This window comes from Cibotium barometz, chromosome 58 (assembly GCF_041138505.1).
Source record: "Cibotium barometz isolate CiBa-2024 chromosome 58, ASM4113850v1, whole genome shotgun sequence".
NCBI classification, from domain to species: domain Eukaryota; kingdom Viridiplantae; phylum Streptophyta; class Polypodiopsida; order Cyatheales; family Cibotiaceae; genus Cibotium; species Cibotium barometz.
The window spans coordinates 19,390,464-19,405,526 of record NC_141103.1 but is presented as its reverse complement, the minus strand read 5'-3'; the positions used below and the strand labels follow the sequence as shown (position 1 = coordinate 19,405,526).

Below are 15,063 nucleotides of genomic sequence, written 5' to 3'. Positions count from 1 at the left end.
TCTTTAAGGTTTCTGATATGTTGCAAGCTTGATCCTGCATATCTTTTTGTGGATTTGCAGCCATTAAACTTCAGTGAATCTGTAATGAAGGAGGCAATTACAAAAGAGAGGGACTTGCAAAGTTTCTTTAAGATAGTAAAAAACTATCTAAGAAAAGCAGTGAGTTGCTTTTTTACTTATTTTGGGAGGGAGGCTCAGATATATATCATTATTGAGTTATATTGCTTTGAGTGGGTCTAGGTTTCTAAATATGGAACCCAGGTCCTTATCCTGGAACACAAAACCTTTTTACCACTAGGCTACATGCTTGTGGACAAGAAGGATTGTTCATTTCGTATGTGTGGATTACATGGCACTAAATAAAATAACAACCAAGGATCAGTGATATCTTAGACAAATTGGATGGTTCATCATGCTTTAGTTGCAATGATCTCAAGAGCGGCTACCTACAGTTGCTTTATTACTATACTTACATTTTGGTTAAGTAGATATAAATTATAATTATACTTACTATGTAGGTAGATTTATTTCTTTTGTTCTCTGCAGGGGATGGATGGAAACACATATTCAAAAGGATTTGAGGGCCCTCAGAGGCTAGGCGAAGAAGAAAAAAAACTGCAAAATGCTTTACAAGGAGCTGAATCTGAAGTAGGCATATTGCTTTTGCTTGTAATAGTGTCTTTCTACAACTTACGAGCTTACGTTACGTGAAATTTTACTTGTGAACTATGACAGGTTCAAGCAAGACTAGAAGATAATATTGATACAGGTGGTGCCCTGCTTTCCCTCCTAAATTTAGTCAGTGCAGTGAACTCATACATTGATAAGACGGTAAGATTTTGAACGTTGTGTCTTTGGTAAAATATTTTTTTGCTTTGGGCATTTGACTTGTAGCTCTTTATTGGTTTTGACATTACAAGGAAAGATTTCAGATAAGTTCTTCCAGGTTGAGGCATTCAAGGACCATACAGGATCCCTTTGAATGTGAGTGTGAGGCTTGCAACAAATGTGCTAGGGTTGTAGAAGGCAACTAGGACGTAGGGACGTGGGGCATGGGCAAGTGAAAGAGAGAGGCTCTATTCTATTGTCGAAAAATACAATTTCAATCCAATTGACAGTCTGCACAGTGCATGAGGTGTTATTGATGAGGTTTTTGTAAGAGTTGGTGCCTCCCAAGAATAAGTATGCTCCAGATCTTACTACAACACAGCATAATCCACTCAAGCAATTAAATTAAGCACTTTAAAGACAACAAATATAAATGGTATGCAAGCACACTGTATGGATCAGAAGAACCTTAGGGCAATTTTTATTTCGCAGATTGTATTTACCATACTAGGCAGGGACACTCGCAAGTACCAAGCTAGGTATATCATAGGTTCAATCAATCAATTAAAGAAAAAATTCAATCTTGTTCTTGGGGAGGAACTCATATTTTCAGATCTTTAATTCAATGCACGTTATAAAATAAGACAGGACAATATCTTCTTGCCTGCTTATTGTGCTTCAACATCCAAAAGTTGGCTTAAAAATAAGTAAAAGCAGGTCAGAACATAACCTTGGTCATTGGGCTGCTTGCTTGAGAGGCTTCCAGGGTAATGTACGTGGATGCATAAGGCATGTTCTGAGTGGATAGCAATGGGCATGTCCAAAGTAAATTAAAAAGCATTAAAAGATCAGTGTTTGCTGATCGACCAGCTGCCCGCTATTAACTATTCATTGATTGCATTTAAAGGGGACTGGAGACTAGCAAACATCAAGCAAGTCCTTGTGTTCAAGAATGGCGTTGAAGAAATTAGCAATTCAGTCCCTGACAATTGATCGAATTGAGATAAGCAGCCTGCTCTCCAGCAGGCAACTTGGACGCAGAATTCAGCCAGCGCTTGTTTTGCTGATTATATCCCGCACAGTAGTGGTAATTGTGTATGCTCTCCCTCTTGCACTACTGCCACCCCAGGAAGCTCTCCAGATCAGTGTTCAATTTGCCCACCTTTGCCAGCAGCAGCAGCAAAATCAACCCACTCAGCAAACCAACCTAACCCCACCCCCTTTCTTCCTCTTAGATCTGCAACCAGCAGTTCGCATCGACCACTCATTTAGGTGGTATCAGTGGCATTGAGACCCACTTCACCCCCTTACACTACCACCACCACTATCCCAGGCCATTATTGGGAGATATTTCAGAAACGTTCAAATACGAAGGCTAGGGTTCAATCTTAGATTAGGATTGAAATTTTACAATACAGCAAAAAATCAGCAATTAACACCTTTGTCCCCAGGTTATTGTTTTGGTTTTTGGAAAGTGAGCAAAAGCAGTGTGTGGCAGTTCAAGTGGTCGTGAGCTCTAAACTCATAACTTAACAAACTAGGTGAGCATGGACATGGCTAGCTTTATTATAAAGATTACTTGAAACTTATTGCTTGCCCTCATACGTAGCGGAGAGCAGGAAGTTAACCCAAAATGGGGTTTAATACATAGCCATGATAGACTCTTTTCATGACCGATGCATGTTGTGGGAGTAGACTTTGGGGAGTGTCAAGATCTTAACCACACAAGAGAATCAAAGTACCACAAGTGCTCGTATAAATCAAGAATTAGTCATCAACTCCATACAAATAAAAGATTCAAACGTATTAAGCATGGATATGAAAATAAACATGAGATAAAACCATAGACTTGAAAACAGAACTTAGACGACATCACCATCAACAAAGGGTTGGGTTAAATCTCCCCCTCATGCGTGCTGGCTCTTTCCACGACATGAGTATTTTTAATGTTGTATTACCAAAATAGCCCTTGAGCCAACGTGAAGCTTTTGCCAAAAATAGGACTCTTTACTTTTTACAAAAGTGAACAATCCTTCTAGAGGATATTCACACATATCTAGTGTGTACCAAAAATAATAGTGAAGCTTTAGTTCACACGCAATACACCTGTGCACATCGGTGTATATAAATATTCGAGTACAAATAAATAACACGCGGCCAACCAAAAATAATGAAGTATAACTCATAAATGTCGAGGCGATGTAAACGCCTATGCACATGACAAAACCCACGCGACACCTCGTTCGGTGATCCTTGCACACTCATACCTGTGCGACACCTCATTCGGTAACCCTCGCACAAGTACGACGTCTCGTTCGGCATCCTCGTACTCATCACCTATACTCAACAAGTCAACATGTTAGGTGAGGCAATCAAACACCAATATCAACAACACTAGCATGCGTATACATGGCATCACCTAATCACAGCATACATAGACCTGCAAAGCATATGCCAATCGCATCTTACAATGTAGTATTTATTATGATATCACTCACGATACTAATTGCAAGCATGGCACGATGGTCGGACAAGCGTCCCCAATAGACCATAGAGGGCCAATAATGTAAGATCTCTCTTGCTCGGGTTAGCAACTGATCTCAGTTGCGTGTTTGATAGGAGTGGATTAAGTCAAGACGTGTGCGGAAAAACCGCTCGGGCATCCAATGAGCATCTTCTCTCGGATGGTTCTTGAAGGTTAAAAGATATCTATTATAAACAGTGCCAGTTCTTGTAGTAGTTTGCTCATGGTCAATAATAGCATCAGGTACTAATTGCTCTTCATTATGAACTAGCTTTGGAGGTTCTTCGTAAACAGGATGATTAGGGATTGGTCCTTTAAAGGGTCTCAATAGACTAATGTGAAAGGAGTTATGAATCCTCCAATGGGACGGAAGATCTAGTCTATGAGTGAGGTCATTGATTTTGTCTACTATCTTGAAAGGACTGTAGAATCTAGGTGCTAGTTTGACAACAGGATTTTTTTCTACACTCTTAAGTCTCCTCTTTTCTATCCTCAAAAGTACATGGTCTCCTCCTTCAAAAGTCATGGGTTTCCTTTTCTTATTGGCTTGTTTTACATACTTTTCCTGAGCTTTTCTAATAGCCTCTTTAACTTGATCATGAATAGAGTTAAAGTATCTAGTAAGTTCATCAGCAACTTCTATAGTGCGAGAAAGATGAGTCATCGAGTGGGAAGGGTCTTTCCATACACTATCTTAAACGGTGGCTTCTTAGTGACAGAGTGAGAAGTGTTATTGTAGGCAAATTGGAGAATATATAAATATTTATCTCATTGCCTAGGCTGTGATGAAACATAGGTTCTAAGAAGGTCCAGGATAGTACTATTGGTCACTTCAGTCTGGCCATTGGATTCAGGATGAAAAGCAGTAGAGAAATCTAATTTTGTGCCTAAATTATCAAACAATGTTCTCCAAAAATCGCTACAAAATTTAGAATCTCTATATGACACAATGACTTTAGGCAAACCATGATGCACAAATATGTGCTTTAAAAATAAATGAGCAGCTTGATGAGCAGTCAATTTCTTTTTACATGCAATGAAATGAGCCTGTTTGCTAAATCTATCTACTGTCCAAATCATGTCATTCTGATTAGGAGTAAGTGGAAAACCAGTGATGATAAAATCCATTGAAATCTGCTCCCATGGTTCATTGGGAATTGGGAGTGGCATAAGTAATCCTTGAGTTTTTCCCTTATAGCTTTTAATCTTCTGGCAAGTAATGTATTCAGCCATAAGCTCGGCTATATCTTTCTTTATAGATGGCCAATGAAAGTCTTGGGCAATGGTATGTAAAGTAGAGGATACTCCTCTATGCCTTGCATATGGGGGTTGGTGCAACTCCTTCATAACAGACTGTCTAAAAGGTCTCGTGATGCATAATCTCCTCTGAAAGAAGAGATACCCATCATGATAAGAGTAATTTGAGTGGGGAGTCTATCCATTATCTCTTATTTTGGTCCAAGTGTCTAAAAAGTCCGCGTCTTGGTTATAAGAGTCTTTCATAGCATCAAAAATCGAGTTATCTACAGCTGTGATGTGATGAACACTAGGCCGTCGACTAAGGGCATCAGCGACTACATTCTCTTTTCTAGGCTAGTAGAGAATAGTGGGCTGGAAACTTTGAATAAAAGCAATCCATTTGATGTGTCGGTCAGATATCAAAGGCTGGGTAAGCAGGTGCTTGATACTCTACTGGTCTGTTTTAATGATGAATTCTGATCCCATCAAATAATGTTTTCAAATCTTTAGGGCATGGACTACGGCAATCAATTCTTTGTCATAAGTGCTGTACTTGCACTCGGGGGGGTCTGAGTTTCCTACTCTCAAATGCTATGGGGTGACCATCTTGCATTAATACTGCTCCTATGCCTGTACCACTAGCATCAGTTACAACAATAAAGAAAGGTCTAGCAAAGTCTGGTAATTGCAGAACTGGTGCTTTAGTGAGTGCTTCTTTTAAAGCATTAAAAGATTTTTCTTGTTTATTAGTCCACACATACTTGTTTGCTTTCTTTAAAAGAAAAGTCAGATAATGAGAAATGGAAGCAAAGTTCTTCACAAAACGTCTATAGTAACTGCACAAACCAAGAAATGATCGGAGTTCATGAATATCTTTGGGTCTCGGCCAAGTCACTATAGTCTCTATCTTTTTGGGGTCCACATGAATACCATCAGCAAAAACAATGTGACCAAGGTATTCAATCTCTGTCTGAAAGAAAGAGCTTTTCTCAGGATTGAGATACAACTCATTCTCTTTTAAGAGATTAAACACTATCTCCAGATGTTTCTCATGCTCAGCAACACTATCACTGAATACAAGAATATCATCGAAGAAAACTACCACAAAGTTGTGATATTTGAGGAAGATGCGGTTCATCATGCGGCCAAAAGTAGCCGGAGCATTAGTGAGTCCAACGGGCATCGCTAAGAACTCATAATGACCCGTTTGTGTCCTAAAAGCAGTCTTGTATATATCTTTCTCTACCATCCTCACTTGGTGGTATCCGGATTTCAAGTCTATTTTACTAAATACCTTTGCTCCTCGCAATCTATCAACAAGATCGTTCACTGGAGGAATAGGATATGTGTTTTTGATAGTGATTTTATTTAGGGCTCTATAGTCAATGCATAGATGGTAGGTTCCATTCTTCTTTTTGACTAGAACTGGAGCTCCGTAGGGTGAACTACTAGGCCTGATCAGTTTCCTCTCTAAAAGGTCTTCTATCTGTCTCTGGATTTCTTTTTGCTCAATCTAGTTCACTTTATAAGGTGCCTTGCAAGGAGGTATACTGCCAGGGATAAGGTCAATCTTATGATCCTCTGGTCTGGAGCTAGGCAAGCCAGGGGGTAGGTCATCAAGAAAACAATCGAAAAACTGAGAAAGGAAGGAATCATGCGAGGTGTCCTTGGAAGGTGGTTCATGAGTAGTAATCTCATTCACAAAGATGAGAAACGTCTTCTCTCTTTTACTCAGTGCTCTCTTAGCCTAGGTGTGGCTAAGAAAAGGTGCAGTCCTGTCTTCCATCATTTCCCTAAGACACAAATGTTGATCATTGAACATGAAATACAAGGAATGCATGTCGTAATCAATATATGGATTGTATTGGGGCTGCCATGGCATGCAAAGTATTACATCTATGCCTTGCAGTGGTGCAACCAAAAAAGTTCGTTTTTCCTCATAAGGTGAAAGTGATATTGTTAAATTCCTTACTTCTTTGGTGCAGTTATATTTCTGGTTTTGAAAAGCAGACTTAATCTTATAACGAGATGGAGTGATTTCAAGATTAAGTGCCTTTACCATCTTTTCAGAAATAAAATCATGTGGCCGTGTAGATTTAGACTTAGCCCGTGAAGATTTAGGCTTACCTCTTGGGTCTGAGTGATCTTCGTCTTCGGAGTTATCCTCTTGCTCGGGCAGATAGTCATTGTCGTCCTCTTGCTCAATCATGTTGACACTAGCTTTCGGTGTATTCTTTTTCTTCTCCAGGCACTCAAATGCCACATGGCCTTCCTTGTTACATTTGAAACACCGGATTCGACGCTTGGGCTCCTCTTTGTTTGTCCTCGGAAGATTGTCGGTCTTCTTGTTTTCCGATTCGTTGCTTTCTTTGTTTTTGAACCGACCAAAGTTGCGGCGCCATCCATGAGTCCTATCAAAAGGTTTAGATGAAGAAACATGCTTTGAGATTTAAAGGGATGAGACTTCTTGGTAACACGATTCTCCTTCGGAATATTATTCTTCCTCTCACAGTTAATAGCTAAAGAGATTGTTGAACTGAGAGAATGCGGATGGAACATGTTCACTTCGGCCCTAATGTGAGGTTTCAGACCCGCTATAAACTTCCTCTTTTGGTCCTTCTCATGCACTTTCTCAATGGCTTTGAGTTGTAGGAGAACCTGCCAAAATTTGTCTGCATACATTTGAATGGTTTCTTTCTCCAACTGACGCAAGCCATCCCACTGATGTCTACTCTTGGCCTTGTATTGTGGTGGCAAAAAGTTTTTCTTAATTGCCTTCTGGAATTCTTTCCAAGTACGAGGATTATGATGGCGTGTCTTGGTAGCATTCCACCACAGCGCAGCTCCTTCAATAAGATGATTAGCAGCACATTTGACTTTATCTTTTTCAGAGAAGTCTTTCTCGAAAAAGTAGTCATCTAACTGACTGAGCCAAGAGAGAACTAGCTTGGTGTCCTTCTTCCCGTCATAATTTTGGAAGGAAAAGGCCTTCTGACTAATCTTCTTTTCCTTTCTAGACTCCTGGGCTCTAAGGGTAGGTTCCACCGTACGTCGGATCTCATCACCCGAATCAGACTCCGTCCCTCTACTCCTCTTTCTCAACTTCCTCTCTAACTTCTCTCTCTTTTTCCTCTCCTCTAAAATCTGAGCTTGAAGAGCTAGCAATTGCTCCTCCACAATTGGGGGTTATGGATTCATTTTAACAGAAGTAATGAAGTCTAGAGATAGAGAGATTGATTAATTAATGATAGAAATAATTTAGCAAAAGATGATAAATGATGATAAAACTTATCTTTGAACCCGAAATTTGCAAAGAGTCAATCGATTCGAGATTCGAGCGCACCGATGATACTCGTATTCTCCCGGACAATACTGTCGAGAGAGATTGGAAACCACACACACTTGCTCGGCCGCGGAGAATTTGTTGAAGCCTTTGAATTGTTCGAAATTGCAAAATGAATTTTCGGGAGCTTTGACAATTAAATTTTTTTCCCTCAAGGCGTTGAGGAGAGCCTTAGCAAGAAAATTTTAATTCAGCAAATCTTATATACTTAAGTCTTAAGCTTGATTAAGCTTTTTAGACCCAATTTCCTCACATAAATCAGCGCAGCGCAATGTGGGAGAGAAGGAGAGCAGTCGGCCATCCATTATAGACATCTCTGATGCTAAGGCTCTTCAAAATCAGAGAAAAGGTGCTTGAGTTTTGCCTGATGCTGATCAGATACGTACGGTCGGATCGGGGTGAGATGGTTTGCTTCAAAAAACCACTTTTCTTCACGTAGGCATGGTTTTTAGGCTTCGTGTGAGTGGTTTATGCATGTCATAATTGCCTTGCCAAACCATACAAGGTTTAATCCTTTGTTTTTTTTCTTTCCACCTTATACAAAGTCTTTGCCCTTCATGTAATGCTTTTGTCCAATTTCTCCATCAAGTCTTGAGATTTATGCCTTCTCTTTGAGTGTGGTTGGCTCTGATACCACTGTCAGGATCTTTGTCACACAAGAGAATCAAAGTACCACAAGTGCTCATATAAATCAAGAATTAGTCATCAACTCCATATAAATAAAAGATTCAAACGTATTAAGTATGGATATGAAAATAAACATGAGATAAAACCATAGACTTGAAAACAGAACTTAGACGACATCACCATCAACAAAGGGTTGGGTTAAATCTTCTCCTCATGCGTGCTGGCTCCTTCCACGACATGAGTATTTTTAATGTTGTATTACCAAAATAGCCCTTGAGCCAACGTGAAGCTTTTGCCAAAAATAGGGCTCTTTACTTTTTACAAAGATGACCAATCCTTCTAGAGGATGTTCACACACATCTAGTGTGTACCAAAAATAATAGTGAAGCTCTAGCTCACACGCAATACACCCGTGCACATCGGTGTACATAAATATTCGAGTACAAATAAATGGCACGCGGCCAATCAAAAATAATGAAGTATAACTCATAAATGTCGAGGCGATGTAAACGCCCATGCACATGACAAAACCCGCGCGACACCTCGTTCGATGACCCTCGCGCGTGCAACACCTCGTTCAGTGACCCTTGCACACTCATACCTGTGCAACACCTCATTCGGCATCCTCCTACTCATCACCTATACTCAACAAGTCAACATGTTAGGTGAGGCAATCAAACACCAATATCAACAACACTAGCATGCGTACACATGGCATCACCCAATCACAGCATACATAGCATAGACCCGCAAGCATATGCCAATCGCATCTTACAATGTAGTATTTATTATGATATCACTCACGATACTAATTGCAAGCATGGCACAATGGTCGGCCCGGCGTTCCCAATAGACCATAGAGAGCCAATAATGTAACAGGGAGAAGGTGACTCACTGTAGGATGACCATGGGTTTGCATGAAGGGCTAGACTTGATTTGCAGCATTGGGTGCTTGTTACCATTTGGGCATTCTCTGCACTTTTGACCTCTGGATGAGCTTTGGACCTATGGGCAAGCTCCATAGTGGACATAAAGCCTTATGATAGGGACTATGCCTATGCCAAGGGTCAAGTGGACCAGCATCTCATGGCAAGGGACTTATGTCTATGCCGAGGGCCAATAGGTTGGATATGTGAGGTTGGGGATTTCAGTCCATGCCCACATGGGCTGAATGTAGAGCAAGTTTTATGCACAATTTTTGCCTCCCAACTTTGCCAAAAACATATGCAAAAGTGCAATTGGTTGGACCAAAAAGAAGGGGAATCAATCACCTCGTATGTACGGCAAAGGTGATCTTGGACAAGGGATGGGCGTAGGAGCTGGATGACGACGGGCAGCCCTGATGGCGACGACTATAGCTGATGTGGCTGCTATTCATGCAAAGGCGCACACGCGAAGATGGGCTAGTGTAGGTGGGCGGAGATAGAGCCGTGCAGCGCTGCAGGTGCAACAGCAAGAGCAGAAGGCGGTGGCGAGCAGTGGATGTGCGAGATGGACCAGTGACAAAAGTGAGTGTACGGTGCTGCACAGCTGGCGTAGGTGGGCGTTGATGTGGTGCAGCCAGGTGAGAGAAGAGGGAGACGAATGGGTGAGAGGGTGAAACGTTATAGTTAGAGAAACCTACAATTGGTTTTGATACCAATTGTAGGTTTGAGTTTGCACAGGTACAAGCCTAAGCTATGGAGGATCAAAGAGATCCATGGTGTGAGTGTGTGCACATGTAGAGAGAGAGAGAGAGAGAGAGAGAGAGAGAGAGAGAGAGAGAGAATGATGTGATTGATTGATAGAAGTGCGTTCACTCTCCAAGTATAATGCTTTAGAAGAGTTATTGATCTAGTAGTGTGTGAACACACTCTTATAAGTGGATAAAGAAGGTGTGCCATGTGGCATTTACTTATAAGAGTCAGTGAACATACTGTTACAAGTGGAGAAATGTGTGTGCCATGTGGCATTCACTTATTAGAGTAGGATATTTGTATGGGTCGAAAGATAAGACTGCAATGGGGCTGTTAACACACACACAATCATGGGATTGACATTGAAGAGGGGACACACACACACGAGTCCCCAAATTCCAACAAGGATTGCCACATTGATTTGGTACTTTGTATGTCACCACCTAATAGGTTGGCGTATCTTGTAAGTGCTTGCCAACAAGAGGAGATAATAAAGCAAGTTGGTGAACTCTTAGAGAAGGGTTTAGTGTGATCAAGCTCTTGGCCATTTTGCTCACCCGTTCTTCTCGTGGAGAAGAAGGTTGTTCATTTCGTATATGTGTGGATTACATGGCACTAAATAAGATAACAACCAAGTATCAGTGATATCTTAGACAAATTGGATGGTTCATAATGCTTTAGTTGCAATGATCTCAAGAGCGGCTACCATCAAGTGAGAGTGATGCCTGAAGATATACACAAAACAACTTTTCGCACATCTTTTGGTCTCAATGAATATTCATCATGCCATTTAGTCTCACAAATGCTCCGGCAACTTTGAATCGAATGATGGACCGAATTTCAAAAATCATAGAGCTTTTACAGGTGTCTTCTTCGATGATATCTTGGTGTCATCGAAGAATGAGGAAGAGCATAAGATACACTTGAGATCTTTGAAAAGTTGAGGAAACATATGCTTATGATCAATGGCATTCTTTCTTTCAGAGATTCACTATCTTGGATACATAGCGCTTAAAGATGGCGTGCGAATGGAATCCTACAAAGATCCAAGCCTTTAAGGATCAGCTAGAACTCATATCTATTCATGAGATACACATTTTTCTTGGTTGACGCTCGTACCACAAAAGGTTCATTTTTCACTTTGCAATGATTACCTCGCCATTTTTCACTTACCAGGAAACGAGCTGCGTTTAAATGGTCGAAATTTGAAATTGATGCTTTCTATAAACTCCAAGATGTCATCATATGGGGACCGATTTTGATGATTCCCGATTTATAGAAGCCATTGAGCGTTGAATGTTATTCCTCTCTCCCTCCTTCCTCATGAAATAGGTGCCTTCTTCAAGAGAGGCATTATTGGAGTTTTAACTCTTAAAATCAGTCTATACTCTCTCATGCTTGCTCCTTGGTGGTTCTCTTTTATGATGGAGCTTATACATGGTCTATTATTACAGCTTTCTAGCCTTGGATTGACCTAATTTGCTACTCTCTCATGGATTTCTTCATGATGGTAAGGGTTTTGAGCAATTCTATCGTGGACAAATCTTCGAAAAGTTGAAATCCTAATCCTACAAAACCCAAATCCTAATTCATTTGAGACCCTCATTTCAGCCAGGAGTGCTATGGAGTATTCTATCATCATTACTTTGACCTAAAGTTGGACTGAAACATTGATTTCAGTTGGGAGTGCTATGGAGTATTCTATCATCATTACTTCGACCTAAAATTGGAAGGTGTGTGGTAATGGCAACTGATTCTTGGATAAGAGTTGCTTATGTTCTCTAAACCTACTCAACATTGGCGTTCTTGGCCATTGAATAGAGATACTCAATGACAGCACTACTCTTGAGTTTTCAATGACTCAATAATGATTGACTGATCAATGAATGAAAATGACTAAGGCCTAGAATCATATTTCTAGTGTCTAATGTTGGTGAGTTGGCTACCAACCCTACCAACCCTAATAATAATGTCCGACTAAGTGTGTTCACACTAACCGAATTATTGTCCACACTTGGCTGCTCATTGGGCGCATGGACAATATTGTAATGAATTTGCACAACAGTCCGTACAAACACTGAATCTGGCCATGTGCTTACCTCTGAGCTGGCCGATGGGTAGAAGCATGTGCATGTCACACTCGGGAGAGAGTGCATGTGCCATGTCAAAAGCAGTTAAATATGATTGGTAAAGTTATAGATGGTGCGTAAAATGTGAACATGGCATGTCCCGTTTTCTTTTTGGATTTATTTCTTTTTGTGCTTTTCCTTGCTTTTTGGGTTCTCAGTGGTGCACATTGAACTACACTTATCAGAACCAAGGGGAGGGGTGGGGGGGGGATGTTGGGGGGGTTTGAAAAGTAGGCACGAATAAGTAATTATCAGCTTTTTCATGAAGTGGATGAAGCCTACTCAATAAGTTTCCTATTTATGGTTCATGCAATTTGGAAGGGGTCACGAGCAGTTCAGAACCAGAAGCCGTTGTGCAACTGTTACACCAGCTGTTCTGGCCTCACCACTTGATGTGGAAGCAGAAGCAGATTAACTTGCACAGACTAAAGATCAAATATAGGATCTATCAATAATAAATTTGTCATTTGTTTTGTAAAAGCAAGACAGCCGACAATGTGCCGAGGAGTACTGTCTTAAGGTTTTATTCTCTTCTGTCACAAAGAATGATTGCAAAAGCTACTTTCTTTATCTGAAATTCTTTTGTTCATATAGGGCCTTGAAGCTAGCATTCTTTTCTAGTGATTTGTGGGGTAAGACAGCTAGACCAGTACATAACAAGATCTTTGGTTTTTGCGCAGAGAAATGAGAGTCCCAGGGCTGTTCTTGTTAGAAAGTCAGCAGAATTTATAACAAAGATGTTGGTAATTTTTGGTGAGCTACACAGAAAACTTTAATTATTCACAAGTGTTACAGGTCAATTAAGTTTTTCCTGTTTCTTTGTGCATCTTAATGCAGTCTCGTCACCATCTTATTTTTTGCAGGGCTTTCTGATGCAAGGGAGCATGAAATCGGTTTTGGTTCTGATGTGGCGACTTCTTCTGGAAGTCAAGAAGCCTTTTTGGTAATTTGTGATCTTATGTGCCTAAATCTTGATAAACCATTGATTGCCGGGTTCAAGCATGCATGTGATAAGCCATTGATTCCAACTTTTGTAGAGTCCCTACCTTGATGCAGTAGCAGCTTTTAGGGATGAGGTCAGAGCTGCTGTTAAGGATGGTGCCTCCAAGGTAAAACTATCTTACTTGGCCTGCCATGTTTGTTGCTGTATGCAAAGTTTAGATTGCAAGCTGAACAGCTAGGTTTGTGCAGGAAAAAATTATGGGCATTGCAGACAGGTTTCGGGACTACACTATGGTGGATGTTGGAGTTCGTTTGGAAGATACAGCTAGTGGGTCCATTTGGGAGCTTGTAGATGCCCAAGTACTTCGAAATCTTCGCGATGAAAAGATCCGTCAATCCAAGGAGGCGACTCTCAAAAGCTTGCGATCGAGGTTGGAACGGAAGGTACTTTTCTTTCATCGAACATGACTTGGAAAGGGAAGAAGAACATGTCACTCAAGGTGATCAGATTCAGTTCTTCAGTGGTCCTGCGTCCATTTTCATGAATGTCGAAAATTCATGCTAATGTCATGACTACACCCTTCCCATCCATAGAATTGGTGGCAGGATGTTCCCGGGGGTACACATGCCTGGAAATGAACAACGTCCCCCCATTGAAGGAATTTTCTGCCTTTTGGGTCTCAAGAATCATCAAATCCCTCTCTTCCCCTCAAATCTGCAGTACACTCTTGGTGTTATCCTTGGGGGAAACATAGTGTAGATTTTGTCTCTGAACCACTGCCCAGACACCTAACCCAAAGCCCCGAAGTCCAGCTGCAAAGAACGTTCCACGTACCCTATGCTTTCCACTGGATGCATCTGGCTGCAATTCTTGCTATTAAATATCAGTGCTTTTGTGACCCTGTCAATGAGATACTTTGGTTGAACTGTAGATTAAGGACTTGGAGAAGTATGAAGGAGCTTTGGCTGACCCAAAGGATTATTTCAGTAAGCAAAAGCTTGTATACAGTGCCTTTGATCAGCATGGTATTCCCACACATGATGCGGATGGGAAAGAGCTTTCAAAAAAGTCACGGAAGGTAAAACACAGGCATTACAGTTGTCATTTTAAAATGCTTGGTACGGTTAGTGGGTGTATGATGTGTTTTTGCAATGCAGGATGCTGAGAAAAGGATGAAAAAGGCAGAGGAAGAGCATGTTACAATCAAGGGGAAGGTCAAAGCAAAAGAACTTGATTTTGAACTGCTTAGAGCAGATATAGCAAACCTAGAGACACAAATTGAAGAACTCTCGTGATAAATGATCTGATTAGTAGTGTACCATAGAGGCAATGATTCCATCTTGATTTTCACAGGCTGCATGGAAGCTCATGTTATTTTCGATTCTTGTACACCATTGAGTGGGTGCATGTTGTATTTGTGAGAAGAAAGTTGTATATAGTCGGCCTGGCCAGACATGCACCCTTGTGTTTTGTTTCAGACACCAACATGAAGTATAGATCATGTTTTTGATCAGTTACAAATAGTTTACTGCCTTGCTTAATGTTACGTAACTATAGCAACGTTTAACCTTTAGGGTTACCCATAATATTACATATTAATCTACATAGCCACATCAGATATATAGTATGATTACTGTTGTTGTTTTATAGTATAATATTGCAATAATAAAGTGTAAAAGGTGCATCTCTTGATGTAAAAATGCTTTAAGAACACTCTAGCTAGTGGTGGTTAATGAAGGTCCTAAATCCTTATC

At 40.7% G+C, this 15,063-nt stretch overlaps 1 protein-coding gene across 3 annotated transcripts in view; it reads left to right on the top strand.

Moving 5' to 3' along the window:
- The window catches only part of LOC147606006 (uncharacterized), a 93,151-nt gene extending 78,327 nt beyond the window's left edge, over positions 1–14,824 (top strand). For 2 of the 3 annotated variants that reach the window (XM_086792952.1, XM_086792954.1), the window contains 9 exons: positions 61–159; positions 547–648; positions 736–831; positions 13,047–13,119; positions 13,230–13,309; positions 13,404–13,475; positions 13,558–13,752; positions 14,241–14,387; positions 14,467–14,824. In XM_086792952.1, the coding sequence (XP_086649078.1) occupies positions 61–159; positions 547–648; positions 736–831; positions 13,047–13,119; positions 13,230–13,309; positions 13,404–13,475; positions 13,558–13,752; positions 14,241–14,387; positions 14,467–14,604 (1,002 nt within the window). In that variant the 3' untranslated portion in view covers positions 14,605–14,824. The remainder of the gene's footprint in view (positions 1–60; positions 160–546; positions 649–735; positions 832–13,046; positions 13,120–13,229; positions 13,310–13,403; positions 13,476–13,557; positions 13,753–14,240; positions 14,388–14,466) is intronic. The other variant, XM_086792953.1, reaches the window with a different exon arrangement.
- The last annotated feature ends 239 nt before the right edge of the window (positions 14,825–15,063 follow it).